This window comes from Pezoporus wallicus, unplaced genomic scaffold (genome assembly GCF_028554395.1).
Source record: "Pezoporus wallicus isolate ANWC-B61680 ecotype Strahan unplaced genomic scaffold, APGP_CSIRO_Pwel_v1 contig_8232, whole genome shotgun sequence".
In the NCBI taxonomy this organism is placed as follows: Eukaryota; Metazoa; Chordata; class Aves; order Psittaciformes; family Psittacidae; genus Pezoporus; species Pezoporus wallicus.
In genome coordinates this window covers 1,143,359-1,171,149 of record NW_026637105.1, presented here as the reverse complement: position 1 = coordinate 1,171,149, position 27,791 = coordinate 1,143,359, and the positions used below count along the sequence as shown (strand labels likewise).

Below are 27,791 nucleotides of genomic sequence, written 5' to 3'. Positions count from 1 at the left end.
GTGGCTTTTAATGGTCCTCCCAAATCACTGCTCTTCACATGGAAAGAGAGAAGCAAATTCTCAGTGGTTTATCTGCCCCAAGTTTGAATAGAAAAGTGAACAGAGGATTAAATGTGTCTGTAATGCTTCATTAAAGCACACCACACTGCAGTAAAATAACCCAAGCACAACAGTTTGACACTTCTAACACAAAAAGCTGTGAACGTTGATGGAACAAGTTATGAAACCCAAGGGAGGACATACGGAGCACTCTTATTTGACTCATTTATACCCCAGAGCATCCACAGGCCCACTGTTTTAATGCACCTGACTTTTGGAGGCCCACCTGGCACCCTCCTGGTGAAAGTGCAACGCATGGCACTGAATGTGAGCTCCTACCAAGAGCTGCTTTTTTGCAGCGAGCATCTTACAGCTGTTCCTCAGTTCCCGGGACTTCACCATCACCAGCTCTCCAAACAGCCGGCTTCACATCCTTCTACTCTAACTATGTTCAAACCACACGGACTAGAGGAGGCACGCTGCCTGGATTTCACAGACCAAGCCTACCACACAAAGAGGAAGACACCTACAGCACTGCTTCACCCGGCACACGCTTCCATTCTCTACTCCAGGTATACTCACAACCCTATCCTTGTTTCCCCACTCTGATTCTACCCCGTATTTTCCCTTCACAGCCGCAAATGGAAGCGCATCAATGCTGCTCTCCTTTCATGACAGAACTTGAACCCTTATTTGCTCCGCCAAGGATGATTTGTGTCCCCTTGTGCCAGCACTGTGGCTACATGGTTCCCCAAACCATGGAATGTTAACATCTTTGTTAACATTACCTTGTAACACTGCAGATGTCGAAGGACCATCCATGGTGCTGGACATGGCACTGAGCAGGCTGGGCCCCTCTGGAGCAGTGCCTCACAACCCGCTTTCCTAAAAGCTAGTGCACTGTAGCCTAACACAAGTGAACCTACACCAAAGAAAATTACAAGGTTTACAAGCTACCCTTACAAATCTCTTGCTTAGCAGTCAACCAGAACTGCACCAGTTTGAATTAAAAGTTTATTTAACAGATGAAGCTTAAGGCTGAACTCCACCGGAGTGCTAAAATCCAGCAGCTTCCTAAAACAGTTCCAGCTCCAGCACAGCTTAGGTGGCAAGTTTCTGCAGCCAAATCCATCATTAACTTCACTCTCTGTGTGCGTTACAGAGGTACCTCCACAGGAGGAGGTGAAAACGCAGGAGCTGCATGGGCAGCTTCAGTCTCACGCTGTGACCAGCTCTTGGGGTGACAGACACAGAACTCCAGGGAGCTCTCACCCTTCCCTTCACCACCCAGCTCCATCGCGAACACTGCCCAAACCTGAACTGTCCTTCCAGTGTCCCGTCAGGCATGGGCACAAACCCTCTCGATAACCTCAAGTTCCGACTCTCAAGGCACGTTTTAACCATGGGGTTTATAACGACCGAGAGCAGCGTCCCATACAAAGGGACCAAAGGACTGCAGGGAAACCCCCGAAGCTCTCAGGCTGGACACGGTGCAGCAGCAGTCCCAAAAGCCTGAAAACTCCCATGCCCAGCGCCCGGCCGCACGAGGGGCAGGCCCCGGATCTGCCCGGTGCGGGGAGCGGAGAGCGCACGGGTCCCGCAGCGGAAAGCTCCGGTTTTCAGGGCGGCATCTCCCAGGCACCATCACTTACCGGATTATGCAAGCGGGCCTGCAGCCGCCGCCCGGGAAACACGAGTTATGAAAGACGGGAAAATTACTCCTCGGCACAGGGAAACGGGCGGGACGCGGTGACCGGGTCCCCCGCGACGGCAGCGGGACCCCCATGGGGGCTCCGGCGGCTCCTCCCCGCGCGGGCACCACACGGCGAACCCGCTCCGCCGGGACCCGCGGCACAGCGCCTGCCCGCCAGGCGGGAGCCGGGGCCGGGATGGGGTAGGCGGGGGAGGGGTAAAAGCCGCGCGGTGAAGCCCGGCCAAACGGCGGCGCCCCCCAACCCCGCGGCCGCCCGCGCTCACCTGCGCTGCCGATTTCCATTCATGGAGCTGGGCGCAGCCGCTGGGGGCTGCGGGCTCCGCTGCTCGGCCGGGGCGGCCCCGCTCCCCTCAGGCCGCGGCCCGGCGCGTCCCCTCCGCGCCCGCAGCTCCCGCTCCCCTCAGGCCCGGAAGTTGCGTGTCCGCCCCCGCCCCCGCACGCGCCGACCCCCTCCGCGCTCCCCGCACCGCCGCGCGCGCGCGCGCCGGAAGTCCCGCCCCCGCACGCCGGGCCCCGCGCGCGCGCGCCCTTTTTTCCGGGGGCGGGGCTTCCGGGCGCGGCGGGGAGGAGGAGGCGGGGCCGGAAGTGGGCGGGAGCGAGGAGCGCGAGCCGGTGCGGTTGCCCGGCAACGGGGGCGCTGGGGCGGGAAAGGCGGCGGGAGCGGGCCCGGGCCTGCGGCAGCGCTGGGGCCTGAAGGGGAGAACTGAGGGGAGCTCCAGGCCGTGAAGGGGCTGCAGGAAACCTGGAGAGGGGCTTGGGACAAGGGATGTAGGGCCAGGCCAAGGGGAATGGCTTTAACCTGCCAGAGGGGAGACTGAGATGAGCTCTTAGGCAGAAGCTCTTCCCTGTGAGGGTGCTGAGGCGCTGGCACAGGGTGCCCAGAGAAGCTGTGGCTGCCCCATCCCTGGCAGTGTTCAGGGCCAGGTTGGACACAGGGGCTTGGAGCAAGCTGCTCCAGTGGAAGGGGTCCCTGCCTGTGGCAGGGGTGGGAGCTGGAGGAGCTTTGAGGTCCCTTCACCCCAAACGAGGCTGTGGTTCTGTAACTCCTCCCAGCCCGCCAAACGGACTGAACCAAACCAACCCCGATAACTGCACACGATCCTCCATTGCCACAGCAACCGACGCACTGACAGCAGGCTGCCGGTTATTGTCCCTGTTTGCAGAGGAGCCGGGAGCCTCCATGACCTGGGGCCCCTGGGTCACTGCATCAGCATCAACCCAGGGCACCCGCCTGCTCTTCCCTCAGGTTTGGCAGTGTTTGTATCCATGTTTAGCACCGCTTCGCCACAGCCGCGACACACAAACTGTCACTGAACAAGCAGAGGCTGAAGCAAGCAACGCAACTGGGGGATGCACCGAGCTCGGCACCAGCTCAGGCACTGGCGCCCTCTACCCCAAAAACATCACTTTTTGGGGTAAGAACAGTACATTGAGACTTGGCCAAGGAGGTTTGGACCTGCTACTTGTTATGGAGAAGTTATATCCCCTTCTGTCCTGGTGATGAAAGGGGCATTTCCCTCACAGAAAAGGCTGAGGAGCTATTAAAGAGCTGGGACTTTGGGCCAGCAGAAGAGGAGTTGGAGGTTCATACCCCAGGTTTCAGAATCATTATTGAAAAGGATCATCCCGAGACTGCTCGTTAAGAAGTGTCAATGTAGTTACGGATTCCAAACCCATGCAAATTGAAAGTAAATGACTAATATTCATTTCCTTGGCTGGAATCCTGAAAGGGAAGGGGAAATGTGATCCCCGAGATCAAGCAGATACAGCAGAGGGAGGCAGCTCTGCAGAACGCACATCCTTTGGAGGCAGGTGAGCACTTCTGGTTCTGCTGTAACCAGAACCCCAGGCCGGGGCTCAAATGCCAACCTAACATCCGAAACCCCGGAGCCCGACCTGTTTTCCTGGCCTTCAGACCCGGCTGCACAAGGCACCTCTCCCAGGAGCTGCAGGACATGATTTCTGTTCTGTGGTAGGACTCAGTTTACAGTAAGGTATAGTACAAGGCATGAAATAAGCTATCATCCCCAAACCAGCAGCAGGATGTGTGCGGAACCCATACAAGCGCTCAGTTTGGTAGCACACGTTCTGAATGCTACAGTGCAAATCATCTAATGAGGATGCGTCTTTAGCAAGAGCTTCCTTAGAATTGCTTAGCGTTATTCAAACCCCAGTTAGAGCTCAGCTGCTAAATAATCCATCCTCTATAGGTACCTCAATGCACGTTTGCAAGGTGAAGCACAAGTGGATCTAAGGATTCAGAGGATGGGAAACAGCCTCCAGTTTGGGACCCTATGACACAACTGTAAGCTGTTAGCATTGGAGAGGGCTGGGATGCTTGCATGGGATTCCAAAGCTGAGAAAGGTAAAACAAGAGAAACCCAGAGGATCAGGATTAACCCCAGTCCAAAAGGGATACAAAATCTGTCCACTTAAAGCACTGTGGAGCCAACAGCCTTTTGTAGCCCCAGAGCACACAACATAGCTGGAAAAAGAGTGTATTTTGCTGCAGGGTCTTGCTATCTGATGACCCAAGGAGCTCAACTTATCCTCAAACAGATACATTCTAATAAGAAGCAGAATTGGCTCCCATATTCCAAGAAGTTTTAAGAGATACCCGTTCACGGAAGTGTTTCCCTCATTATGGGATGGGGTTTGGATCCTCTGCAATACCTGATGCGATCCAGCTACAGTCAGCGCTTCCCCCTCAGTCTCCAAGCCTTTCCCAAGGGCTGGGGCTATGCATGAACCTTCCCCACGCAGTCTGACTCAGGAGGGTCACCCCAAAGTGTTCACATTGCTTTTATTTAGGTCTTCTGCCAACAGTTACAGGGTAACAGACACTTGGGACCGCAGAGTCAAAGTTGCAAGCAAAAACCAGGACCAAGGCAAAAAAAAAAAAAAAAAAAAGAGAGAAATCCACAAAGGCAATCAAATCAAATCAAACCAAATCAAATCAATATAAATACAATGTTCTGGAGCTCTTGAATCATACTGTTTTCTTTAATAAAGAGGTGGTTATGATCTTACAGGATTTTCTTTTTTGGCCTAATCCAAGGATTTTGTTACTCTTCACCAGTCTCAATTCCACACATACAAAAAGGAAAATTGATATCCGACCTTTCAAATATAAGCCTTATTTTCTTAATAAAATAAGTTTTGTGCTGCTGCTTGTTCAGGAAGCACTGTACATCAACTGTCCACATCTATTTAACAAAGGGACCATACAGAGCTCAAGCAAAAGCCAAACCAAAATAACCCACAAGGAAAATAACAACCCAAACAGAGCGTCTCGTAAACACCCTATGTACAGTTCAACACTTGCTCCTATAAAGGAGGTACGAAAGGGGCTAGAAATTGAACACAAAAGCACTGGAGTCCTGCAAATTTTCTTTCACAACTATTGAAGTGCAAATCACTCAGGCAAGATATGGATTTCACTTGGTTATTGCTCTCTTCTGTCTGGCTTTCTCTTCCTGAAAGGATCACATTCTTTTACGTCAAGCTAACTTTTCCAAGAAGAAAACTTTCCGCGAGGCAACGCTGAATGCTCGGGCTTTTGGACACTCAAGACATCAGGTCTTATGCTTGTGAATACCAGAACACCCTGACCGCCCCTGTAAGTTTTGGGGAAAGGGCTGCTCTGCCCTCTCCCCCCCATTATACTCACACAGAAGGGACTCAAACAGCATTCAACAGCTGACGGGTAAATCAAAGTTACTCCTCTTCCCACGAAACGGCAGGCACCCGGAGATGCTTCCAGTTGCAGAAGGAACACGTGCGCATGGAGAAGGCAGAGACTGGGGAGCCATCCGGGATGTCCATGTGGGGTTTGTGGCTTTGTGTTTGCAACTACAGATCCTGATATGTATCTGGGTTAACATCTATCCGCTACGGGTAGCAAAACGCACAGCACCTCAACATGCAGTTACTCGTTTGCATCTCGGACAAGAAAAGGGCAGAAATGCTGAATGCTGGAGCCGTGTCGAAGGTACAGTGCATAGTCCATTATACAAAACATGTGGGTAACTCAAACCCCTTCTAAATGTCTTCAGAATGGAAACAGGGTTTAAAGGGCACAGCAGCTACTGAGTTTGGCTTTTTTGATTCATTCAAATCCAAGAAAACCCAACGCAGAGGGTGAAATAGGGGCAGAACACGATCTGCAAGTCAACAGCTGAGAGTTTCAGAAGCTGTGAAGCTGTCGCGCAGTTAAAACGCTGTTAAAAGTAGGTGCTACATCAGCAAGTCTTCATTCATAGTTTTCTATGAACAGCCACCTTACAAATGAGTGCAAATCTTAAAGGTCCATTTTACATTTCAAGTCTCAAGGTTACAAAAAATCGTTACAGAGCAAGAAGCTGTTTCTGTAAATGCCCACACTGTCTCTTTTCAAATGGTTAAAAATGGCACGTGCGATGCCACAGCTACGAAAAGACATTTCAGAATCCTAAACCCAACTAAAACACGAAAATAAAACACTAGAACCCAAAATACCTTTGCCCCTCGCTGCCCAACAGCAGCCAGGGGCTTTCCATCGTAATGCTGGTGAACAAACTGATTTGCAGAGAGAACCTTGACCTCAACCCCGATCTTATCCTTACTGAGGAGCTTTCTAACACCAGGTGAGTGGGTACAGCCCCTCTGGGATCATTTTGCTTGCAAGGAACATGAGCCAGAGTTCTGAGGATGAGATGGAGAGGTGCTGAATTTGTGTCACTATGCAGGCACTTGTGTACAGGAATGTAGGCTTCTCATGTTGGTGCTTAGTGTTGATGCGTTCCCTACTCTCTAAAAAGCCTTCCTAAGAGTTTGCTACCCTACTGACCACGAATAGTTCCTGGTCTCCCCCCGGTCACCTTGCAGATATACAGCAGTGGAGGTTGACACAAGGTGCAAAGGAGAATACAAACAAAATACTGTCGTCTTGAGGCAAAAGAACTGGACTGTGCTAAACGCAGGCTCTTCACAGAACGTGGCATCAGTGGGCTCAGCACTTAGTTTGCATAGCATATTGATGTCTTCACTTTTCACAAACACGGTGCCCGAAAAAGAGAACGGGTTGAGTGAACTCCCACTGCTGGGACAGACCAAGGGGCCAACATGACCAACGTGGCTCTTTTCATGAAGGCAAGTTTAAACATCAGGAAGTACAAACCAAAAAGGTGTGCTTCTCTCCACGCGTACTGACATGGGGCAGTGCCTGCGGTGGATCTGCCTCGGAAACGCGCTCATGGCTGGCAGGAGAATGATTGCGCTTCAAGCTCTTCCCTTGAAGAGCGCGGGAGGAGCATGCACGTCATTTGCTCTCTTGCAGGAAGCACTGTGCACGCGTTCATGTAAATAACCCAGATAATCTGCCCACATGGCATTGGGAATGAGTTGCTACTACTGCCCCACTGTGCACAATGGCCGTTCTGTGCGGCAAGACGAGTCTGAAAAGCAGTCACTACGTTACTGTTGGGGAAAAGGCTTTTTTTTCTGTTACAGACACAACTCAGTAGGAGTTTCCCCCACGACAATAACAAGGATTTCATCATTCTGACTAAAGGAACAACCCTGGTGTGCTTTCAGAACAAAACAAAACCCCTGCGCATGAGATCAGTGACACCATGACACAAAGAGCAGCAAAACCTAGCAGCAGAGGTGGGGGGGGGACAGTTTGGAGGTGCTGGATTTGGGGTACATGGTACTCCGGGAAGCAGCCGACCCGGGCAGACATGTGCTGAACGCACATGGGAGGTGGGTGCCGAGGAGCACCCAGCGCTGCGCGGACTGTGGTTGGTAACACTCATGGGACAGGGAACGTTGGAAACCTCTGGTGGGAGCGCAGAGCCTCGGGAAGCGTGGTGATGTAAACTCTGACAATGTTAATGACTCGTGTGGTTTGGCAACAGACTCGGTCTCGTATAAAAATAATGTTTAGTAAAAAAATCCCGGTGTCCGTCATAAAAATTCAGGGAAAAAGAAAACCAAAACAAAAGGGGGAAAACAACCGCGAGTGATTTCTGTCCTCATGGGATGAAGATGCCCCCATTTGTCAGAAACAGTTTTAAATAACAAGTAGTACACTGGAAAACAAAAAATGGGTCAGCAGCCATTAAACGTGTCCTGTGTGAAAGTGCAACATCTTTCAATGGAGTTTAACCACCATGAGGTTGTGATCTAACATAAACTGCAACTTAGGACCATAGAAATCAACTCCTTCTGATGGAAATATGGACCACCATCAAGACAAGATTACTGTTTTCCTCACAAGATTAAAAACATGGAAACTTTGCAGCATCATAGTAAGGCACTCACCCATGGAAAAGTCTGGACTGTTGCTTCAAACGGCAGCAGCTAACTAGCTTTTAACACAAGGAAGACAGTTCTCAGTTCCGAGCTAAGTGCTAGGGTGCCTTACATTATACAGGGGGGAATTATTCAGGGGGCGGGGAACCGTTAGTGTTAGAAGTCTCCTATAAACTAGTTGGTTTCTTTTATTTCCCCTTAACCCATTAAAGCATCTCATATTCTAAAATATTAGTTTTATAAATCTAGTCTTCTGTTTTAAGGCTCTAAAAATCCCCTCCCCCCAACCCACACAAAAAATACCTACCAGCGCCTGGTGGGCAACGGAGGACCAAATCCGCCAGTTCACAGTCAGGAGTCTATAGTATTGCATCTATCAATGACAACCTGCGCCCGCCTCCCGGGAGGAGCGTCCTCCCTTCCTCGAATGCCTTCGTGTGTTTGGTCAGGTCAGAATTTTGCAAAGCCCGAAAAAAATGATCAAAAAAATAGCCATCGGTTTCTTGCGATCCTCCAGAGGTGTTGGCTCTTCCCTGTCCCGTGGTGCTGGTCTCCTGCCTCGACTCGACGCTGCCTGCCCTGCAGTGATTTCTCATTGGAAAATAAACAAGGTGTCCCGATGCTTCCTTTTTTGTATGGCTCCTACAAATCTGAAAGCTTTCTTGAGTGAGGTAACAAAAGGCTTTCAAGCAAAGTACATGGTACGTAAAGTGTCCTGATGAACCTGCACAGCCTTCGCCAAGGCCTGGGGGTCTCTGCCGTTGCTCTGTCCAGATATATGGCTGCCCTCACCACTGAAAATCAAGGAAAACAAGGTGTAACTATTTCGTATTTCCCCTTCCCCCAGGAACGCTGAGAAAACCCCTTGGAGAGCAGAGTCTGGCAGCACAGGAAGGCATCTCACCAGTGTACAGAGATGCGGTGCGTGCCAGCTACTGTGCTTGGCACTGCAGAGATTCCAGTACCCCGAGGTGGCTGGTAATGCTCACACACCCCAGGGATGCTCCTCCAGGCCGAGGCTTAGCTTGGGGTGGGATTTAACCCTCCTTTAGCCCCAGTTCCCCCTAGGCCGGGACCTAGAAGGATGCAGCTATGTGCAGGTCTCCCCCTTGAGCGAGGGTCTGCTGCAGCACTGCTTGGATTCACTGAACACCCCTGCGGTCTGAGAGCCCCTCACCTATCGTGCTCCTTGTCCACGAGGTGGTACCGTGCTCTGAACGCCACCAGTCGCGCGTAGTACGCCGGGGCCGGGATGGAGACGGAGCGGGTGCAGCGCACGTAGGTATGGCACAGCTGGTACGTGAGGATCTGCAGCTCATCCGCGGTGAACCGGTTGTCATCCCAGAGGACATAGTAATGGGATGGCCGGCTCGTACCCTGGGAAGGAGAGGGGGCAGCATGAGAGGTGCTGCCTTGCGTCCTCATCATCCCCTCCCCAGCCAAATCAACCCGTCAGCCAGCCTGCTCAGGACAGATGCCTGTGCTTCCCTAGTGTGAGAACCCCGCATGCACGCAGGCACCAAGAGGCAGGAAAGCCCTTAGCACTGATGTGCAAACCAGCATTACCGCCACTGCCCCGTGCCCATGCCCTGCCACTGCCCAGCCCACTGCACCGCACCAGCTCCTCACGGACCCAGGCCAGCTCGCGCTGTCCCTGCAGGAGGAGAGGAAGCCAGGAAGCCTCCCCTGCGGAAGCAGCTGTGGATTAAATGAGTGCAATTTTTGCAGTACAGTCTCTGACTAATCTTGGCTGCCTGAAGGAAGGCAGCTGCAAAGCAAACCAGCTCTCCCGCCCACAGCCAGACAACAGGTCCCTGCTGACAACCAGGCGCCCCAGCGAGCCCGGCACGCTCAGACACCAGCTGACAAGCTGCTGAATTGGCCACTCTGAAGGAGGAATATCTCATTAGAGAGATCCTTGGTTCCAAGAGATAACAAGTATGTGCCATATAATGCAGCAGCAGGGCAGCCCCGGCACCGGCTCACCAAAACCACCGCAAGGGCAGCTTGGATGGAGCTGCTCTTGTCTCTGGAGCTGCAGGGAGCTCTGACAGGGCTGGGTCAGATGCATGAGAGCACAGCCTGCAACAACAGCCAAAGAAAACCAGCAGCACCACAACAGCCAGCTCTGCAGCACAGTACCTGAATGCCTGCGTGACTGCACAGGTAGAAGTCAAACTCAAAGGGGTGGGTGATATTTGTATCCACTGTTGTTCCTGCTGGGATGTTCCCACTCTTCCCAATCTACAGGAAATAGAGAGAGAGATCCAAGCACTGCAGAGTTTGGTTATTTCCAGCTGCCTAGAGCACCATCTGTACGCGCTCATGCTGCACCAGGGCCGCAGTGCAGCATCCCCATCTCAGCATCTCAATTTGAGAGCACTATGCAGAGCTGCTCCTGAGCACTCCAGCAGCAGCTCATCCTGCTCTGCTCCCTGCCCCCACAGGCTTGCTGGCATTTCCTGCAAGCATTAACACCAGGCATCACCTGGAGACAGAGCAAACAGCATCAGAAGGAAAGCAGGCAGCTGAGAGCTGGACACTGGCCCATCCTGCTGCAGAAATGAGGATCAAGTGAGCAGAACTCTAAGGATCCATACAGAGAGCATGCCAGTCTCTTCCAGGAAATACTGGGGCTTCTGCACCCTGATCAAAACCCGTCCTCAGTTCCCAAGATTTAATCTTCATGCTCAGGTAGAGCCAGAGTTTGGTTAGATCGGATCTAACCACTCAATTTAGATCAAATCTAGGAAAAGCTACAGCAACTGATGCTACTGCACAGCATACACAAACAAGCTGTGAGCAAGCAAGGGGTTATTCATCCTGTCACGTCAGCGGCTACAGCTATCACCAAAACAACAGATGTTTTCAAGCTGACAGAGGCTATTTCCAGAGAGCCACCAGGATCATCAGCACCCAGTAACTCATCATAACAGCAAACAGCTGTTTGGGTTTCTGGAAGCAGCCTAATCCTCATGGATGCAGGACCCAACCGAGCAGCACGTTTCAGTCAAGCAGGAGCTCTCTGCTGCCAGTGGTGAGCTTTGCCCTCGGCGCAGTCAGGGCTGGCTCTTCTTAAGGGATGTGGTGGAATCGGCCTCCCACAACCCTGGCCCCCTGTGGCCCTCACCCTCTCGTTCTTGTCTGCACAGAAGAGACGGGTGTGATGCCTCTTCTGGACGACGATGTAGGTGATGCCAGGCTGGTAATCCTTTTCCAGTTTGATGCAGGCATCTCGGATCGCTAGGAGCTCATAGTGAAGGATCTGGAGAGACAGGGGGCATGCAGGGTGAAGGGACACACAGGCACCCAGGCACCCCTAAGGGAGCCAACAAGGATCTGAGGGGTCCTCACCTGCGGGAGCTGTCCCTCGGGAACGCCATCGCGGTAGAAGATGATCCTGGTGGGTTTGAAGCGGGTGGATTTGTAGAACTGGATGAGGAGCTCCCTCACCATGTAGGACAAGTCCTCAATGATCTCCTGGCGAGGACGCTGCACACGCACCGTGGCACAGTACCGGCTGGGGTGGGCGTCCATGCTGCCCACAACCTGCAGTGACAGAGGCCAGGGCCACAGGTTACAACAGCAAGGATGGAGGTGACATGGGATGTTCCCAGCCTCTGCACACTTCCGACACCCACAGCTGGCAGTGGGCAGAGCACCCGAGCTCACAACAGATGGGACAGTGAACACTGTACAGGCAATTAGAGCCCAAAAGGGACATCCCCGGTCATGGCCACATCCTGGGGTCACTCTGCCATGCCCTTTGCAGCATTTATGGGAATTTCCAGGGAGACAACTTGGGTGGTGCCACCCAGTGGCTGTGGGGGCTGCTGCTGCTCTGCCCCAGCAGGACAGGGCAGGGCAGGGACCCCTTCCACTGGAGCAGCTTGCTCCAAGCCCCTGTGTCCAACCTGGCCTTGAACACTGCCAGGGATGGGGCAGCCACAGCTTCTCTGGGCACCCTGTGCCAGCGCCTCAGCACCCTCACAGGGAAGAGCTTCTACCTAAGAGCTCATCTCAGTCTCCCCTCGGGCAGGTAAAAGCCATTCCCAAATGGAGCTCTAGGGTCTGGGCGGCACCATTGGAGCTCATGTGCACAACAGAAATGTTTCCTTTGGCTTCAGCCACGGACCCCCTTCTATTGTCCAGTTAACAGCACACCGAGGACAAGATCAAGGCCATGTGAAGGCGCTGCCCCCCTCCTCCCCTGCAGCTTCAAAACGGCTCTCGTGAAAACGAAGATAAAAAAAGCCCCGCCGTGGTCCTGCACAGCAAAACACAGAAGATGTTTTCAGAGGAGCAGCGCTGCCGCCAGGAAACAGCCTGTTCTGTCCCACCCACACCTACAGCAAAGAGCCAAAAGCATTTCCCAACCCCTGCTAAGGAAGAAAAAACCCACTCGTTCCAAAGAGGCATTCACATGCCAAGGAAAACCTGAGCTGGGAGCCCTGGAAAGTTAAGAACTTAGTAGGAAAATGCTGACGTGCTTAATTGAACCTGACACTCTCCCTCACTGTAACAACGTCCTACAGCCTGGCGAAGGGCACGAGCTGCCACCCGGCCCCACCAGCATGCCAGTGGCACTTCATGGATGGATGCTCATTGCTCATTTGAGGTGAAGGCAAATCCTCCTCCCCAAAAGGCTCAGAAGAAGCCCAGTTTCCCCCCATCTCCAAAGCCCCAGCTCTCCCAGCTGGGGAAGGTCCCTCCTAGGGCTGCACTGAAGGATGGGGATGCCCAGGGATGACTTCAGGGGGCACCGTGGCAGCACCCAGCTCCCCTCACACCCTGTCCCTGTCTGACAGCACTCATGGGGTCCAGCACATCACCAGCCCCACCTGCTGGCAGCTGCCAGCTCTCCCAGTGGTTCCCCAAACCCGCAGCAGAGGCAGGATGGGATCAGGGAACCCTCTCCCCAAGAGCAGGATCAGAACACCCAAAAGAGCATGGGACTGCCTCAAGAAGTGTCACCACAGGGACCTCATGGGACACACGAGTCCCATTCCAGCTCCTGCATCCCTGCAAGGCTCTTGGGCACTGAGCCTGGCTCCGGACAAGGAACTTACAGCCGTTATGGAGGGTTTCTTCCCATCTCCTGCTGGCGGGTGAGTGACATCGGCCCCAAGGAAGATCACCGGCTGCTGAAAGACAGCAGAGCTGGTGGGAGAGACAAGAAAGGAGCAGTCAGGCATCTGGGGCCATGTCAAGGTGATGCACAGCCCAATGGAGATGAATGGATCACACAAGTAACATCTCCTGACTTCCAGGCTCTGGCCTGAGCACATCAGTAGCTCATTACAAGGCGAGACAGGCTGAAAACCTCCATTTCAAAGAGCTACTTCACACAGCCACCCACAGGCTCCCTCTTCCCCAGGCAAATCCAGGCAAGCAGCACCGCCAGGGACTTGGGAATCAAGTCCCAAAGCCATGAGAGGCAGGAGCCGAACGCACCGCTGGTGAGGCACAAGGATGTTGTTGATCCCCCCGAGCTTCACATTGATCTTGAGGCAGAGGTTGGAAAGGGTCTGCGGGGAGGTTTTCACCACGTTCTTGACCTGGACACACTGCGTGGCCATCCCCAGGAGGGTGTCCCCAACACGCTTCACCTCGGCTGCGGGCAGAGGAAGCAGATGAGCACAAGGCAATCAGCAACATGCCGCTGCCAGCAGCATCCTTGGAAACAGGGAGAGAAACCCCAGCAGGAGCAGCAGAGAGGGGAGGGCCCCCTCCTCTCCCCGCTCGCCCCAGCCCCACACGCACCATACACCGGTGTCTTCCCTGGCAGGATGACAATGATGAGCTGCAGCCCTGAATAGGTGTTCTTGAGGTGTCGAAACATGGGCTCCACGCTGTCTGCACCCTGGGCATATTTGCAGAAGCAGGGCTGGCCTTGGATGGGCATCCCTGCGTCCTTGGAGATCTTGCGCAGCTGGTCTGTGAAGTTCCTGTGCCCGAGAGGAGAAGCAGTGAGCCCGGAGCAATCCTGCGTGGCACTGAGCGAGAGGAGACCCCCGGCTGGAGCGGGTCAGGACAGACACAGGGACATCACCTGCGGCTCTGCAGCATCCAGCAAGTGCATTGGTGCAGGAAGTGCAAGACCAGCACTTGTCAGAGCTGACCTGTCCCCTCTTGGTGTCCTCCTGCCCCAGCACTGACTCCTCCTGAAGTGGTGGGGCTATCAGCCATCCTCTGTTGGAAGGCTGAAGACGGGGGAGCAAACCTGCTCATCTCCAGGTGATTTGCCAAACCAAACCAAAGTGCTCAGCCACACTTTGGGTTTTTGGATAACCAAGGATAAATCTGATGCAGAGAGAGCTCAAGGGAGAACAGGGCTCCCAGCTCTGCCCCAAAGGAGTCAGAGGAGGAGTGCAGTGTCTCTCCCCGCTCAGTGTCACTTTGCTAACAAAGCAGAGAACATCTGAGCTACCAAAGCTTTTCAGAAAGCCTCACACTGCTCTGTAATAAAACCCCATGGCAAGTCAGGATGTTTCCTACATGAATTACAGTATTTCAGACAGACTATGGGGGAACTTAATTCAACATCCCTTACAACCCCATCTCTCTGAGGGGATCCAGCTTAGAAGAGTTCAATCCAGCTTTTGGGCTGGCAGTATCAGATCACAATGCTGCAGCTACCTGATGCAAAGAGCAGATCGAGGAGAGCCTAGCTGTCAGCTCACATGTGCCAATGCGCTCACCCCACCCTGGCAGGCTCTGTGACGGCTGTTTGCAGCCAGCATAAACAGTGAGGCTCCCTGGATAAACTAACAGAAACAAGACTGAACACCCAAGTGTGAACCCAGATCAAACTTGTACCACAAGCAATTAATTCAGCTGCGTACACATCAGCTATTAGTGATGGAGGATGTGCAGCCCCAGGCTGGGACCCCACGACCCACAGCTCCCCCCACCCGCACGGGCTGCCCCTTTCCTTACTTCAGCACCTCCTCTCGACACTGCTTCTGTGGGGCAAAGCAAGCAATGGCCCAGACTTTGATCTCAATGCCATTGTAGAACTGCTTCCCTCGCATGTCCCACACGCCCTGGTTGGGAGTTGCAATGGCCCGGTTCTGCAAGGCAAGCAGACAGTCAGAGCACTGCCCCAGGGAGCACGGGCTGTGGCTGTGCTCCCCATCGCCAAGCCACACGCCCTCACCAGCTCCCTGCCCTGCCAGGGTCAGCCATGGGCAATTCCCCATCTCAGCTCCTCAGCAGTGATGGAAAATTCACCCAAGCTGCTTGCCCTGAGCATCCCTCTCCCCTTCAGCTCACCCCTCTGTCACTGACTCTTGGTTACTGCTTTCACAACACTTATATTGATAAAACAACCCCAAACCCCAAGCCCTGTGATAAAAAACTCCTGCTCTACCTCACACACATGCAGGTAGCACAAGTTTTGCTCAGAAACAACATTTTCTGGTGTGAGGGCCTCTCTCTGCACAACACAGCTCAGCACCCAGGCAGTGCAGCCCTGCTTACCCTGCCTCCGTACTGCAGGATGGGTGCTGGCAGGACCCTCCCTGTCACCTCCGTCATGTCATCCTTAACCTTGATCCCAAACTCTTGAATGTATGGATCCAGGTTGTAGCTGGCGTTCTTCATCTGCAAAGGGAAGGAAAGGCCATAGGAAGGAGTGAGACCAAATGCTGCATCCCACACAGCTTCAGCTGGCACCTCAAGTCCTGGTCCCTACAGAGCTGCAGACCAGGTCTGTAAAGAGAGGGCAAGGGGTTTAACACAAAGGCTCAAACCAGACCGGCCCATGGGGGAACCTCATTTTTGAGCACACTGATCAACGCAGAGCAGAGCTAGGTTTGCTTTCCCCTGCCTCGCCCCCGGCTGACCTGCAGACAGGGCTCCCGTACCACAGCCCCACAACACAGCCCCCACATTCACCCACAGCCAGGGTCATTTCTCTAATTTGTTTTCCTATTTTTAGTTCCAGCTCCCTTTGGATCAGGTTCCATTAGCGTGAATTTGCTGTACACGAGTTTCCACAGTCACTTGGAGCTGGGCTCCTCTATGCATGTGTCCATTACCCCCATGCAGGCATCTCTGACCAGGGATTCAGTGGGAAGAGGGGAATAAACCCAAGCCATTAATCCCACCAGCACCTCCTGAGCAGGCTGCAGTGCTCCAGCGCAGAGCAGCTGAGGAGCAGGACCACAACAAGGTGCATCACAGACATGGTGCTGTACCCGCTACCAGAGCCACAGCCCAAACACCATCCCTCCCATCCCTCGTGCCACGTACCAGGCGACTGATTTCCTCCTGCCTGTCTGGGGCAGACCTGGCTGTTGCCTTTATCATGGTTGACGTCTGATTGTCTGTGAGCTTCTTGATGCACCGCTGGCCTGCCACGATGTTACACACCTGCATGGCAGGGGAGAGACAGCAGCTTCGTGTTAGGGACAGGCGAGACATGGGGGACCACTGCTGAGCTGCCCCATGGGCACAGCACTCAGGCCCTGCAGCCAGCCCCAAACCAGCCTGAAGCTCTTGCCAAGTCAACACTGAGGCAACTCGTGCTCACAACACATGAGCTGATACTCACCTCTAAGGGCAGGTATGTGTGCTTCTGCTCCTGGCCAACCTGGAGACAGGGGAGGTGGGGGTATTTCAGCTGCAGGTTGTATTTCTGCTTGAAGTACTGAGCCACTGTGCACTCCACTGTCTGACCGCTCTCCAGCTGCAGGGGAAACCTGGCAGAGGCAGGACACGAAGGTGCACCTACTCAGAGCAGACACTTCCAGAGCTCAAGCACTACTTACTCTGGCTGGGAAGAGAGGGAACAGGCAGGCTCCCACCCCGAGCTACCATACAAGAATAAAGAGCACAACAGGGGTATTTTCAGAAATGGAGTCAAGAATACTCTGCCCCCAGTGTGGGACTCGGGTCCCTAAATAAAGCCCTCCCTCACTAATCCAGCTCATGAGGGCAAATGTTTAGTGCAGGACATGCCACGCACGCCGCCGTCAGGTACATAAGTACAGCACACTGGCACTCTGGAGGACTTCTGTGCTTGGTGCCCTCCCTGGCAGCCGATCTGAGCTCCGTGTTAACCACCCCCTCCGGGTACAGGGCAGCGGCTCCAGGGTGGGCAGAGCCGGGGGGGCAAGAAGGCTGCATCCCCCTTCAAACCCACAGGAATCAGGGCTGAGGGGGTGCTGTGCTGCGCACACAACCAGGATGCGATACCCAGCACCAGCTGTCTGCAGCTCCATAAGGAGCTTGGTGAAAACGAAGAACTGACCCAATAATCTTTAGGGAGGCCAAAACGGGGAGAGCCAGCCCAAACAGCCTGGTGAGACATCGCATCCCTCCTGCACTCACAAAGCCCCAGGGCTGGGACCCAGGGATGCTGGAGCACCAGGGAAACGGGGTGCCTGGGGTGACACACACATGAACCCCATGAGATACACCTGGAGACAGGGTTGGGCAACAGGAAACGTGGCTGTGGCCACGGAGGCGTCCCTGCTGCAGAGGGGGCTCCGAAGCCTGGCAGTGCTGGCCAGAGCAGGCACCACTGGTTTGGGAATGGGCCAGTGCTTGGGTTTGTACAGCACAAGCCAGGATTTCCTGCTGTGCTTCTTTGTTTGGGGTGGTTTTGTCCTGTTGCAGGGAGCAGGGCAGCCCCTGACACCAAGGGGTGCCCTGGCCCAGCCTGCTCCCTGGCACACACACACGATTCCAAGGCAGGGAATCACTTTGTCCCCTGCCACAGCTTCTGCTGTGGCAGTGTCTAATTTAAGAAAGAAAAAACCCCAAACTCAAAGGTAAAAACTAGGACAATTCCTGGCACGCCAGCTCCAGCCCACTGCAGCATGCTGCCTGCCGGATAAAGCATCCTCTGCTCTCCCACTGTCCCCTGCATCCTGCTCGCCTTCACCACAGCCCACAGTGGCTGCAGAGCCCCAAACACATCTCCTTTTGCCATTGCAGCCCTTCCCTAACGACACCAGCAGACGCCAAAAAGGAGAGCAGCTCAGATTTTTCCAAGGGCAGCTTCCCACCCTCCTTACGTCTGGTGGCTGGCCGGCCGCCGGGTAACGTTACACACGCGGTATTTCCTCTTCATCTGCCCACAGTGGGTAACCTCCACTTTCAGACCTGATGTGAGACAGGGAGACACAGCAGAGTTCAGGTCTGTTCAATGCGCAACTCCCGTTCCCCCCATCACCGCAGGGGCTCAGTGGGAGATGAGCCACAGGCAGTGTCTGGGCAGCATCCAGCTGGGGACGGGTCCCCAGTGCTCTACCTTTGATCTCCTTGGTGAAACGCACTCTCTGCGAGTCCGTCAGGGGCTTGGGCTGCTCGTCGATGTTCCGGATGTCCAGGACCTCGCACATGAACTCGATTACAGGCTGGGCTTTGTAGAAGGCGGTGGCCGACACTGCAGGACAAACAGCACGATGCGTCTCTGCTCTCCCCCAGCAGATGGACCTGGCCAAGCCTCGGCTGGATCCAGCCTCCCCCAACACACCCAACCCCACCACTGCAGCTCCCCAGCATGAATAAATACATCACCATCAATGTTGAGCATCATCTTCCACATGGCAGGCCTGACCGACTGGTGGAAACCGAACCAGACCTCCCTGCCGCCTCCCAGGGGGTGGTAGTAGCCTTCGGGAGGGGAGAAGAAGGAGCGACCCACAGGAGTGTACCTGCAACCCAGGGCACACCAGGTCAAACAGCGCTCACCAGCAGCGACCAGAGCACCCCCACAGCCCCTCTGAGCCATCACCTGCGCGGCAGCTGCATCACCCTGCCTGCACCTTCTTTTGCAGGAGCACCCAGAGCAGCACGGCCACCTCCTCCCAAAGACCATCAATGCCAGTCCCAGCCACAGCAGCCCGCCCCCTTCCTCTATGCACGTACCTCATGGAAGCCAAGTGCCTCATGGCAACATCCAGTGCCTGGACGGACTCCAGGGGGACGGGGATCTGCCCGCTGACCAGGGCCTCGTGCAGCATGCGCCAGCTCACGATGGCCATCCATTTGATAGAGACCTTAAATATCCGGTCCTTGCCTTCCCCCGGGATCGTCACCTCAAAGTCAACCTGCGTGCAGAAGGGAAGGGGAAGCGATCACAAGGGCCTGTAGGGCCAGGCCAAGGGGAATGGCTTTAACCTGCGCGAGGGGAGACTGAGCTGAGCTCTTAGGCAGAAGCTCTTCCCTGTGAGGGTGCTGAGGCGCTGGCACAGGGTGCCCACAGAAGCTGTGGCTGCCCCATCCCTGGCAGTGTTCAAGGCCAGGTTGGACACAGGGGCTTGGAGCAAGCTGCTCTAGTGGAAGGGGTCCCTGCCCGTGGCAGGGGTTGGAGCCGGACAAGCTCTAAGGTCCCTTCCAACACAAACCAGGCTGGGATCCTATGATTATGGCACCCCCGCAGGCACAAGTGGAAGGGGTCAGGTTTAGTTTGTCCCTCCCAGACTGCAGACAGGTCACACTGCCAGCATGGGGCTTATCACCCCTTCTTACCCGCTCATTTCCAATGGGTAAGGCTGTGACAGTGTAGATGTTCTTCTTCCCATCGTAGACTGGCTTTCGGTCGCCGAAGATCTGTGGTTTGAAGTGCTGTACCATATACTCCACAACTTCCCTACGCAGGTGAGGGGGCAAAAAAGAGGGACAGGAGGAGAGAAGGAACAGGTTCATTTTGCTGGTTTCTTTACAGCCTGGTCCCTTCTCAGGGCACTGCTGAGCCGTGGGGCACCAGAGAGCAGAGCTGAGTCCCCCTGGGGCAGGAGGGCCTTGGCCTTGCCCTGCTTGGTTCATTGGCTTCAGCACACACAGGGTGGGAGGGGACAGGCAGAGAACAGGACATCAAAAGGAAAACAAAGAACAGAGAAGTACATCATGACCCAAGGTCTGAGCTGCTATTTTTAAACTAGGGATCATTGCCAAAATAGCACAGCTGCTTTGAAGAAGCAGGGACAGGACCTCCGAGGCTGCCAGGGGCAGGAACCAGCACTGCTGCACAAACACGGCTGGTGGGGTCCAACCACACGTGGGCACTGGACATCACCTGATGTCACCCTGATGGCTTCCACTGGTGAAGACAGAGACAGGCACTTATGGAGTCTCCACAAGGAAACTGGCAGCAGGGAATGAGTGCCAAAACCTCTAATACTTGCCTTACCTGTTGACTCTGCGTGGGCATTTGTCGGGCTTGATATCCACTTCATAATGATACACATCAATCTTGGGAATGTCCACTTCAAAGTAGTTGGCCAAGAGCTTGATGGGCTTCCCAACAGTTCCTATCCCGGGCCGACGTGGCGCTTGGAATACCTGCTGCAAGGGGGGCAGGTATGCGCCTGCAGCTGCGAGGAGAGAGCCAGTCAGGAGGGCAGGCACACAATGCAGTCACAGCGCTCTGCATCACCGCATCCGAACCAGGAGGTCTCCCCCTTACTGCTCCTGGCAGGAGGTGGTGGTGGCAGAACTTGGACCAGCACAGCTGGAAACAGCTTCCCTGGCACCATCTGGCAAGCGACGGCCCCAGCCGAGCTGTCCAAGGGCAGTGCCAAGCCCCAGCTCTGCTGTGCCGTGCAGACGTCAAACCATCCTCCAGCACAGAAGTAAGCCCTGCTTTGCCTCAGGGAAACTCACCCAGGACCATGGGTGGCAGCGGTACAGACCTTCAGAGGACAGGGGACTCCTGACCACAGGCACACCCATGTCCTGGTGCACTTCCCTATGAATTATGAGGGGCAACATAAAACCAAACCCAAATCCCCACTTCAAGCAGCACAGCCCCAAACCCATAAAGAGGGCAGTACACTTTTTTCCCCAAGGCCCATTAAACAGACTAAGGAAGCTCTGGAGATGCAGGGCTGGGTACCAGTGCCCAGCCGTGGGGCTGAGCTGTGTTTCTGACCTGACAGCACCCTTGGACTCCAAGGTACCTTATAAAACAACCCCAAAGAAGCGCTCAACACCGCTGCTCTCCGAGGCGAGATCTGCCCTTCCTGCGCTGGTCCCACTCTTCCCGTCTCCTCCTACCCCAGTTTCCATCTTCTGCTGCCTCTCAAACCCCGTGAGGCCTCAGCCAGCTGGGCCGGGTGCAGGGAGCGCAGCGTGGGGGTACTCGCCGCGCTCCATCTGGGTGGCCAACTGTCCACGTCAGCCCCGAGCAGCGTCCCGGCCCCCATTCCAGCTCCTGAACACATGGTGCTCTTCGCACCCCTTGCTCCCATCCACTTGCTTTTTCAATCCAAATTTCAGCTCCAGGCTAAAAATATCAGAAGTGGAGAACCAGAAGAGCAGCAAAACTGAGCTCCAGATCTGCTTTTCGTTTTTGCACCCCATCTCTGCAAGACTCTTCCTGCTGATGGAAGGCCAGCAAGGGGACGGGATAAGCCCTGGAAACACCCAGGGGCTGAACTTCCCATAAAGCCACAAGCCCGGGAACCCCGAGCCTGGGGTAACCTGGCCCCAGCATCTCCTTGGACAAGGCAGGATGGGACTTGGAGCAGTCCAAGGAGTAAGATCAGGATCTCCACAGGCACAAGCAGTCCTCCCGGCCCCAACCGGCTGCACCACGCTCCGGGGGCAGCTCGTGGTAATAAAGCGGCGCTCAGAGGAGCTCCTCACGATGTAACTCATGTCCCCACATGACGAGCATTCCTTGGCAATGGCCAGTCCTGGCTGCAAGCTGCTGCATCCTGAAGTGATGGTTTGCAATCGGAGGCATCTGCCAGCGCTGCTGAAGCCACCGCTCCCAGCCCTGCCTCTCGAGTGAGAAACCAGGCAGCAAACTTGCAAGAGCTGCGGAGCACAGCCCCTCGCTGCTGCCTTCCCTGCAACCACATCACAGAACCATGCCATGGTTTGGGTTAAAGGAACCTTAAAGCCCATCCAGCTCCAACCCCTGCCACGGGCAGGGACCCCTTCCACTAGAGCAGCTTGCTCCAAGCCCCTGTGTCCAACCTGGCCTTGAGCACTGCCTACAGCCCTGGCACTGCTTCGGTCAGCCCCCAGAGCCCCTCTGGATGCTTTGTGAATGCAAAGCCTGACAATGAGGATCGTCAATCACAGAGGAAGGAGTCGGCCTCCAGGACCACAAAATCTGGCTCCGGAGCTTGATGAGAGCCACGAGCTACTGCGAACAGGAGGCAGTGTAACAGGGCAGCCGGGCTGGCTGGAGCAGCACTGCCATGGCAGCGGGATGCTCTGCAGAGGCCAGAGGAGGACACAGGAGCAGCGCTGAGCTCTGGGCTGCCTCAGAGGGGTTTCTTTTGGTGACAGCACACACAGAGTCCTCGAATGCGATGAGAACGGGCAGGCACCGTGGCAGCCCAGCCCCAGGCTCGCTGCAGGGCTTGCGCCAGCCGCCTGGAGCTCACCCAGCAAAGCAGGGAGCAATAATGACTCTTCCCTTCTAAATCACTTCCAGACCCAAAAAGCACAGCCTGGTGCAGTGCTGCCTACCCAGGACACGGCTGTTTGTAAGAGTGGTGACATGGCATCAGCCAGCACAGCGAGGGGGACCGGGGCTGATGCTCAGTGCCTGATGGGAGCTGCAGGATGCGACTGCAGCTCTGGCCTGGCCTTGGCTGCTTTAGGCCAGGTGGGAGAGATCCCAAAGCCCTTTGGTGAGCACACAGGGTGGGCTCACCCCTGACCACACCGGGATGCTCAGGGTCCCCCAGTGACCTGCCTCAGTGCAAGTCCTCCCAAAAGCCACCCTCTGCCCGGCTCGGAGGACGCCGAGGCAGGCACAGCACAACAAAACGTGCCAGTTCCCTTTGATAGGAGAAAACTCCTTAAAACCCACCCAAACCACCCGCAGACGGGGGGGAGGTTCCTGCATATCTGGACTCTCCATGGCGAAGCTGTAGAGGCTCCCACTTTGTCATGTAAATGCGGGCGGCCGGGGGCTGGAGGGGCAGTGCTGTTCCTGCGCACAATGCGGGCAGCGAGCGGGATGAAATCCGCCTGCCATGAGAAACGCAGCGGCCCGCGAGAAATCACAGGCTTTGGCACACAAAAGCCGTGGCCCGAGGACGCGCCGGCGGCGGGAGCATCCTCCCCGTCCCTCCTCAGCTGGGAAGCGCCATGGGGCAGAGCTGTCTGCCAGGGCAGCGCTGCCAAGGTGCAAGGGCGGTTGGGGGAATGAGCTCTGGACTACGCTTTGTTGCTGTTATTTATGGGAACAGCTGGGGAACACGACCCCACTGCCCAACAGCTGCCTGCGCCCGGTGGGACGGCATGAAATTACCATGTCATTGAAATCCTCCCCAGCGCCGCATTGAGGCGAGGGGCCACGGGAACGGGGCGAGACAAAAGGGAGTTTGATTGCGGCGGCGGCAGCGGGTCTGCGACGGCCCCTTCCCCCCAAAACACAGCCAGGAATCCGAGGGGAGCAGCACACACCAAAGCCACCGGACACACAGAGCTCCCTGCTCGACCCGAGCCACCTCCAGCCCTAAACCAGCCCCAGAAACCCACCTGAGAAGTGAAAAGCCCCCATCAGGAGGCAAAGCAAGTGGCAGCAGCAGAAGGCAAGGCAATGGCAAGCGGGATGAGCAATTGGCTTTCCCAGTCTCCAGGCTCAACATCTCCAGTCCCGCTGGCTCCAAGTGACTGATGCTGTCCCGCAAAGCCCAGACTTCCAAAAGCACCACCTTATCTCTGCCAACCCAGGCATCGCACCGGCTGCCTGCTCCTTCTCGAGTCGCCCTGAGCACAACCAGGTTCATGCAGCTGCGGGGGCTTTTTGGTTCAACGCTACACTGAGTTCAGGTAGTTCATGCCCACATGGGGCAGAGGGCTCTGGCTGCATTAAATCCATCCTGTGCACCAGAGTCCATCTTCTGAGGGAAAACCTGAGCTGCTCCTGCCCTGCACTGTAGTAGCTGCACACAAGAAATGTGCCACAACGGGCTATAATCTGATTTACTACAATGCTTACTTCTGAAAACAAGATAGCTCTTCGTATCTTCGACACCAAGTGCTGCAAAGGGCATTGCTGCGTCGTGTCAAACCTCAACTTCCCACTTGGGAATCACGGGGGACAAACTAAAGTGTCAAGTTAGAAACCTGCCCCGACACAGGACCATGGAATGAACCCACAGATGCTGTGACAGAGCATAGCACAGAAGCAAGAGCATCACCACCTCCACGGCATCATTCCCTGGGATCACAAAACAGCCCCTTTGGCTCCAGGGAGAGCAGTGTGGCGATGCCAGCAGCACGGACACGGCTTTGACCCATGCTGGCATGAGCCAGCCCATGCCCAGCAGCTCTATATACCCCTTTCTGGTCCCTCTGATGGGGTTCGAGAAGCACCCAGCACCATGACTGCCATCACCTCTGGTGACCCCACCACGCTGTGTGACCCCGTACCGCAGCCGTGCCTGGCCTGGGGGCAGGCTGACACCCCTCCTGCCTACCCACGGGGTCTCATTCTGCTCCCACACACATCCAGGCAGCAGCCCGGGCCGTGCAGAGCTGGGAGCAGCAGACAAAGACAGCCCCGGTGCCAGAGGGGACAGGACAAAGGCAATGCCAGCTCCTCTCCGTGTCCCAGCACCGTGGGCAGCCCTGCAGAGCCTCAGGCTGGGGTCTCCGGTGGTTAGAACCCTCCTGCAGCTCCACCACAGATCACCCTGCCGAAAGAGCAGCGCTTCCTTGCCTGGTTTGGCTTCTTTTTAGCATCTGCCATCTTAATAACGTCTCTGTTTTGTTCGTCCTGGGGTTAAGAGAGAGGCTGCACAAGTGTTCAGAGATAACCCATACGTGCCGTGCCTCCAGGCAAGGTGCTGCTCCCAGCTCTGCTCCTTGGTACAACCCCATCCCAGAAACAGGCACATGCGATTTCATGTTTCCTGAAGATAAAGAGACCCAACAGACGGAACAGCTTCGGGGGTTTCGCCGCGTTGAGCACAGGAAGACATCGGTTAAGATTAACAGCATTTGGGAAGTTTGGGAGGGAGAGAGGAAACTAAAAGCTGGGGGGAAATGAGTTTAGTTTTAAAGTCACTGTACACACGTGTGCCCTTGAGCTCCCTGAGCAGTGCCTGTGGGTCACAGCATGTCCCATGTTCCCCACTGCCTTTCCAAGTATCTTCAGGCCGGGCACATCCAGGCACATGCTGGATTCCTGCTTTATCCACCTGACCTGTCATAGTCCAACATCATCAGAGCTCATCCAGGAGCCTCAGACCTGCACCTGGAGTCCATCAGCAGGCAAAGGGATGCTAAGGCAGCGTGGGATCTGCGGTAGCTCCTGCAACACAGGGAAAACATCTCCCCTGGATGCAGGGGAACATGGGTGGGAGCAGACATCCCGCAGGCAGATATGGGGAGGAAAGGGGAAACTGCCAAGAGAGCAGAATCCCTGCTCCCAGCACAGCCCCCATCAGTGGAACTGAAACCCAAACCCATCCCCATCCCATCCAACATCTTACAGCACCTTAACAGAGTAAGCGAAGGCTGGTAGGAAGGCGCCGGCAGCGCTATCTCCACTGCCCCACTGCAGCAGCCCCACTATCGCTCCGAGGCACCAGCAAAGCCCATGACGCCAAATCACAGCTTCCCAATGCCAATAAATCAGCCCCAAGCACAAAGCGCCGGCAGCCAGAAGGTAGCAGAGACGCGAAGAGCTCTCCGTGCCGCACTTTAAATGCCATGCGGAAGGACCCACGCTCGGTTGTAAACGTGCACAACTCTGTCAAAAGCTCCCCACGCCAGCGCGTTACAGCAAGACAGGGCAAGAGGTCCCCGGTGCCCATCGCTCCCATCTGCCTCATTTTAGGCATCAAATACCTCCTGCAGCACCGGTTCGCGATGCCCACATCGGGCACGAGAGCAAGGCCGGGACCGGGAGGGTGCATTTCGAGGAGCAGCGCTCCCAACCCCGCAGAACGAAGCGGTGCGAGGGGGTGCGGAAAGCGCCAAGCGCTGGTCCCGACCGCAGCCGGGTGCGTGGAGGCCGGGGGCACCCGGGGTGACTCCGGAGCTCGGCCCTCACCGGCAGCCGGCCACGCACAGCCCCGGCTCCGCGCATGCCCCGGCGCGGGGCGAGGACCCGCTCGGTGCTGTCACGACGCGAGCATCGCCGCCACCACGCAAGCTCCCGAGCACCGCGCCGGGGGCGCGGGGAGGATGGGGAGCCGGGGGGGAGGATGGGGAGCCGGGGGGGAGGATGGGGAGCCGGGGGGGAGGATGGGGAGCCGGGGGGGAGGATGGGGAGCCGGGGGGGAGGATGGGGAGCCGGGGGGGAGGATGGGGAGCCGGGGGGAGGATGGGGAGCCGGGGGGAGGATGGGGAGCCGGGGGGAGGATGGGGAGCCGGGGGGAAGGATGGGGAGCCGGGGGGAAGGATGGGGAGCCGGGGGGGAAGGATGGGGAGCCGGGGGGGAGGATGGGGAGCCGGGGGGGAGGATGGGGAGCCGGGGGGGACGATGGGGAGCCGGGGGGGACGATGGGGAGCCGGGGGGGACGATGGGGAGCCGGGGGGGACGATGGGGAGCCGGGGGGATGCTGCCGCCCTGTGCACAGCAGCCCCTTTGCACCAGGGTCGCGCAGCGCTCTGGGGTACCCCACACCGCAACCAGGCACGACCCCGGCCCTGTCCCCCCGCCTCGGCCCCGCACGGGCCCCTCTGCTCCCCCCCACCGCACGCCGGTACCGCACCACGGCCCCCGCCGCTCCCCAAAGCATCGCCCCCCACTGCACCCCCCCCGAGCCCCCAATCTCCCCGTTACAGACCCCCGGCCCCTCGCAGCGGGGCTCCCCGGCCCGCATCGTGCGCCCGCCCGCCCGCCGCTTGCAGCCTCCCTCAGCGCACGCTGCTCACTCCTCACCCCCGGTGTCCTCCCCCCCGCCCCGGTACCTGCTCCCGAGGGTCCCGCTTCCATCCCATCCACGCGGGCGCCGCTCCGAGCCGGGGGCCGCGGGCAGGGGCCGTGGCCGGGCAGGGCCGGGGCCGGTTCCTCACCGCCGCCCGCCGCAGCCGCCTCTGGCCGCGCCACAGCGCGCACGCGCCGCCGCCGCCGCCCGGCCCCGCGCCCAACAAAGGCGGCGCCCGCCGCGCCCGCCGCCATCTTGGGCCGCCCTGGGGTTGTCCCCGGCGGGCGACGGGCGCTGGGGGGGGACGGGGGTGCGCGGCCCCGCGGGCGCTGGGAGCCGAGCCGGGGCCTGCCCGCTGCTCCCCCCGCACAGCCGCGGTGCTGCGGTTATCGCCCCGCGTTCGGCTCATTCTGCGCGGTGCTGCGGGCCCGGCTCAGCCCCAGCCCCGTGAAGCGGGGCCAGAGCACCCCGGTTCTGTGAGGCGGGAGCTGGCACAGCGGGACCAACCCAGAGGGCATGGAGCGGCTGCGAGGGCTGGAGCAGCTCTGCTCTGGAGCCAGGCTGAGAGAGCTGGGCTGGGGCAGCCTGGAGAAGAGAAGGCTCCTGAAGGGGAGACCTGAGAGCAGCTCCAGTGCCTGAAGGGGCTGCAGGAAACCTGGAGAGGGGCTTGGGACAAGGGATGTAGGGACAGGCCAAGGGGAATGGCTTTAACCTGCCCGAGGGGAGACTGAGCTGAGCTCTTAGGCAGAAGCTCTTCCCTGTGAGGGTGCTGAGGCGCTGGCACAGGGTGCCCAGAGAAGCTGTGGCTGCCCCATCCCTGGCAATGTTCAAGGCCAGGTTGGACACAGGTGCTTGGAACAAGCTGCTCTAGTGGAAGGGGTCCCTGCCCATAGCAAAGGTTGGAATTGGATGGGCTTTAAGGTCACTTCCAAGCCAAACCA

At 56.6% G+C, this 27,791-nt stretch overlaps 4 protein-coding genes across 5 annotated transcripts in view; 2 read left to right on the top strand and 2 right to left on the bottom strand.

The window, feature by feature from the left end:
* The window catches only part of LOC130596151 (protein argonaute-3), a 28,146-nt gene extending 26,056 nt beyond the window's left edge, over window positions 1-2,090 (bottom strand). Inside the window, exon 1 of one of the 2 annotated variants that reach the window (XM_057403479.1) lies at window positions 2,017-2,090. In XM_057403479.1, coding sequence (XP_057259462.1) covers window positions 2,017-2,035 — 19 coding nt within the window. In that variant the 5' untranslated portion in view covers window positions 2,036-2,090. Of the gene's footprint in view, window positions 1-1,691; window positions 1,709-2,016 lie in introns of those variants that run through there. The other variant, XM_057403481.1, reaches the window with a different exon arrangement.
* PSMB2 (proteasome 20S subunit beta 2) overlaps window positions 1-27,791 on the top strand; it is a 156,095-nt gene that overhangs the window by 35,226 nt on the left and 93,078 nt on the right. The gene's annotated exons all lie outside the window — the stretch shown is intronic.
* Window positions 1-27,791, top strand: part of CUNH1orf216 (chromosome unknown C1orf216 homolog) — a 174,473-nt gene that overhangs the window by 97,646 nt on the left and 49,036 nt on the right. The gene's annotated exons all lie outside the window — the stretch shown is intronic.
* LOC130596152 (protein argonaute-1) lies at window positions 4,542-27,029 on the bottom strand. Its single transcript, XM_057403482.1, has 19 exons — window positions 26,894-27,029; window positions 20,193-20,376; window positions 19,532-19,652; window positions 18,929-19,110; window positions 18,578-18,714; window positions 18,309-18,443; window positions 18,073-18,160; window positions 16,605-16,752; window positions 16,304-16,423; window positions 15,530-15,652; window positions 14,987-15,120; window positions 13,811-13,995; window positions 13,502-13,661; window positions 13,117-13,207; window positions 11,402-11,596; window positions 11,178-11,312; window positions 10,190-10,291; window positions 9,225-9,424; window positions 4,542-8,841 (listed from the first exon to the last, which is right to left on the bottom strand). The coding sequence occupies exons 1-19, from the start codon at window positions 26,916-26,918 to the stop codon at window positions 8,733-8,735; spliced, it is 2,574 nt and encodes an 857-aa protein (XP_057259465.1). The 5' UTR covers window positions 26,919-27,029; the 3' UTR covers window positions 4,542-8,732.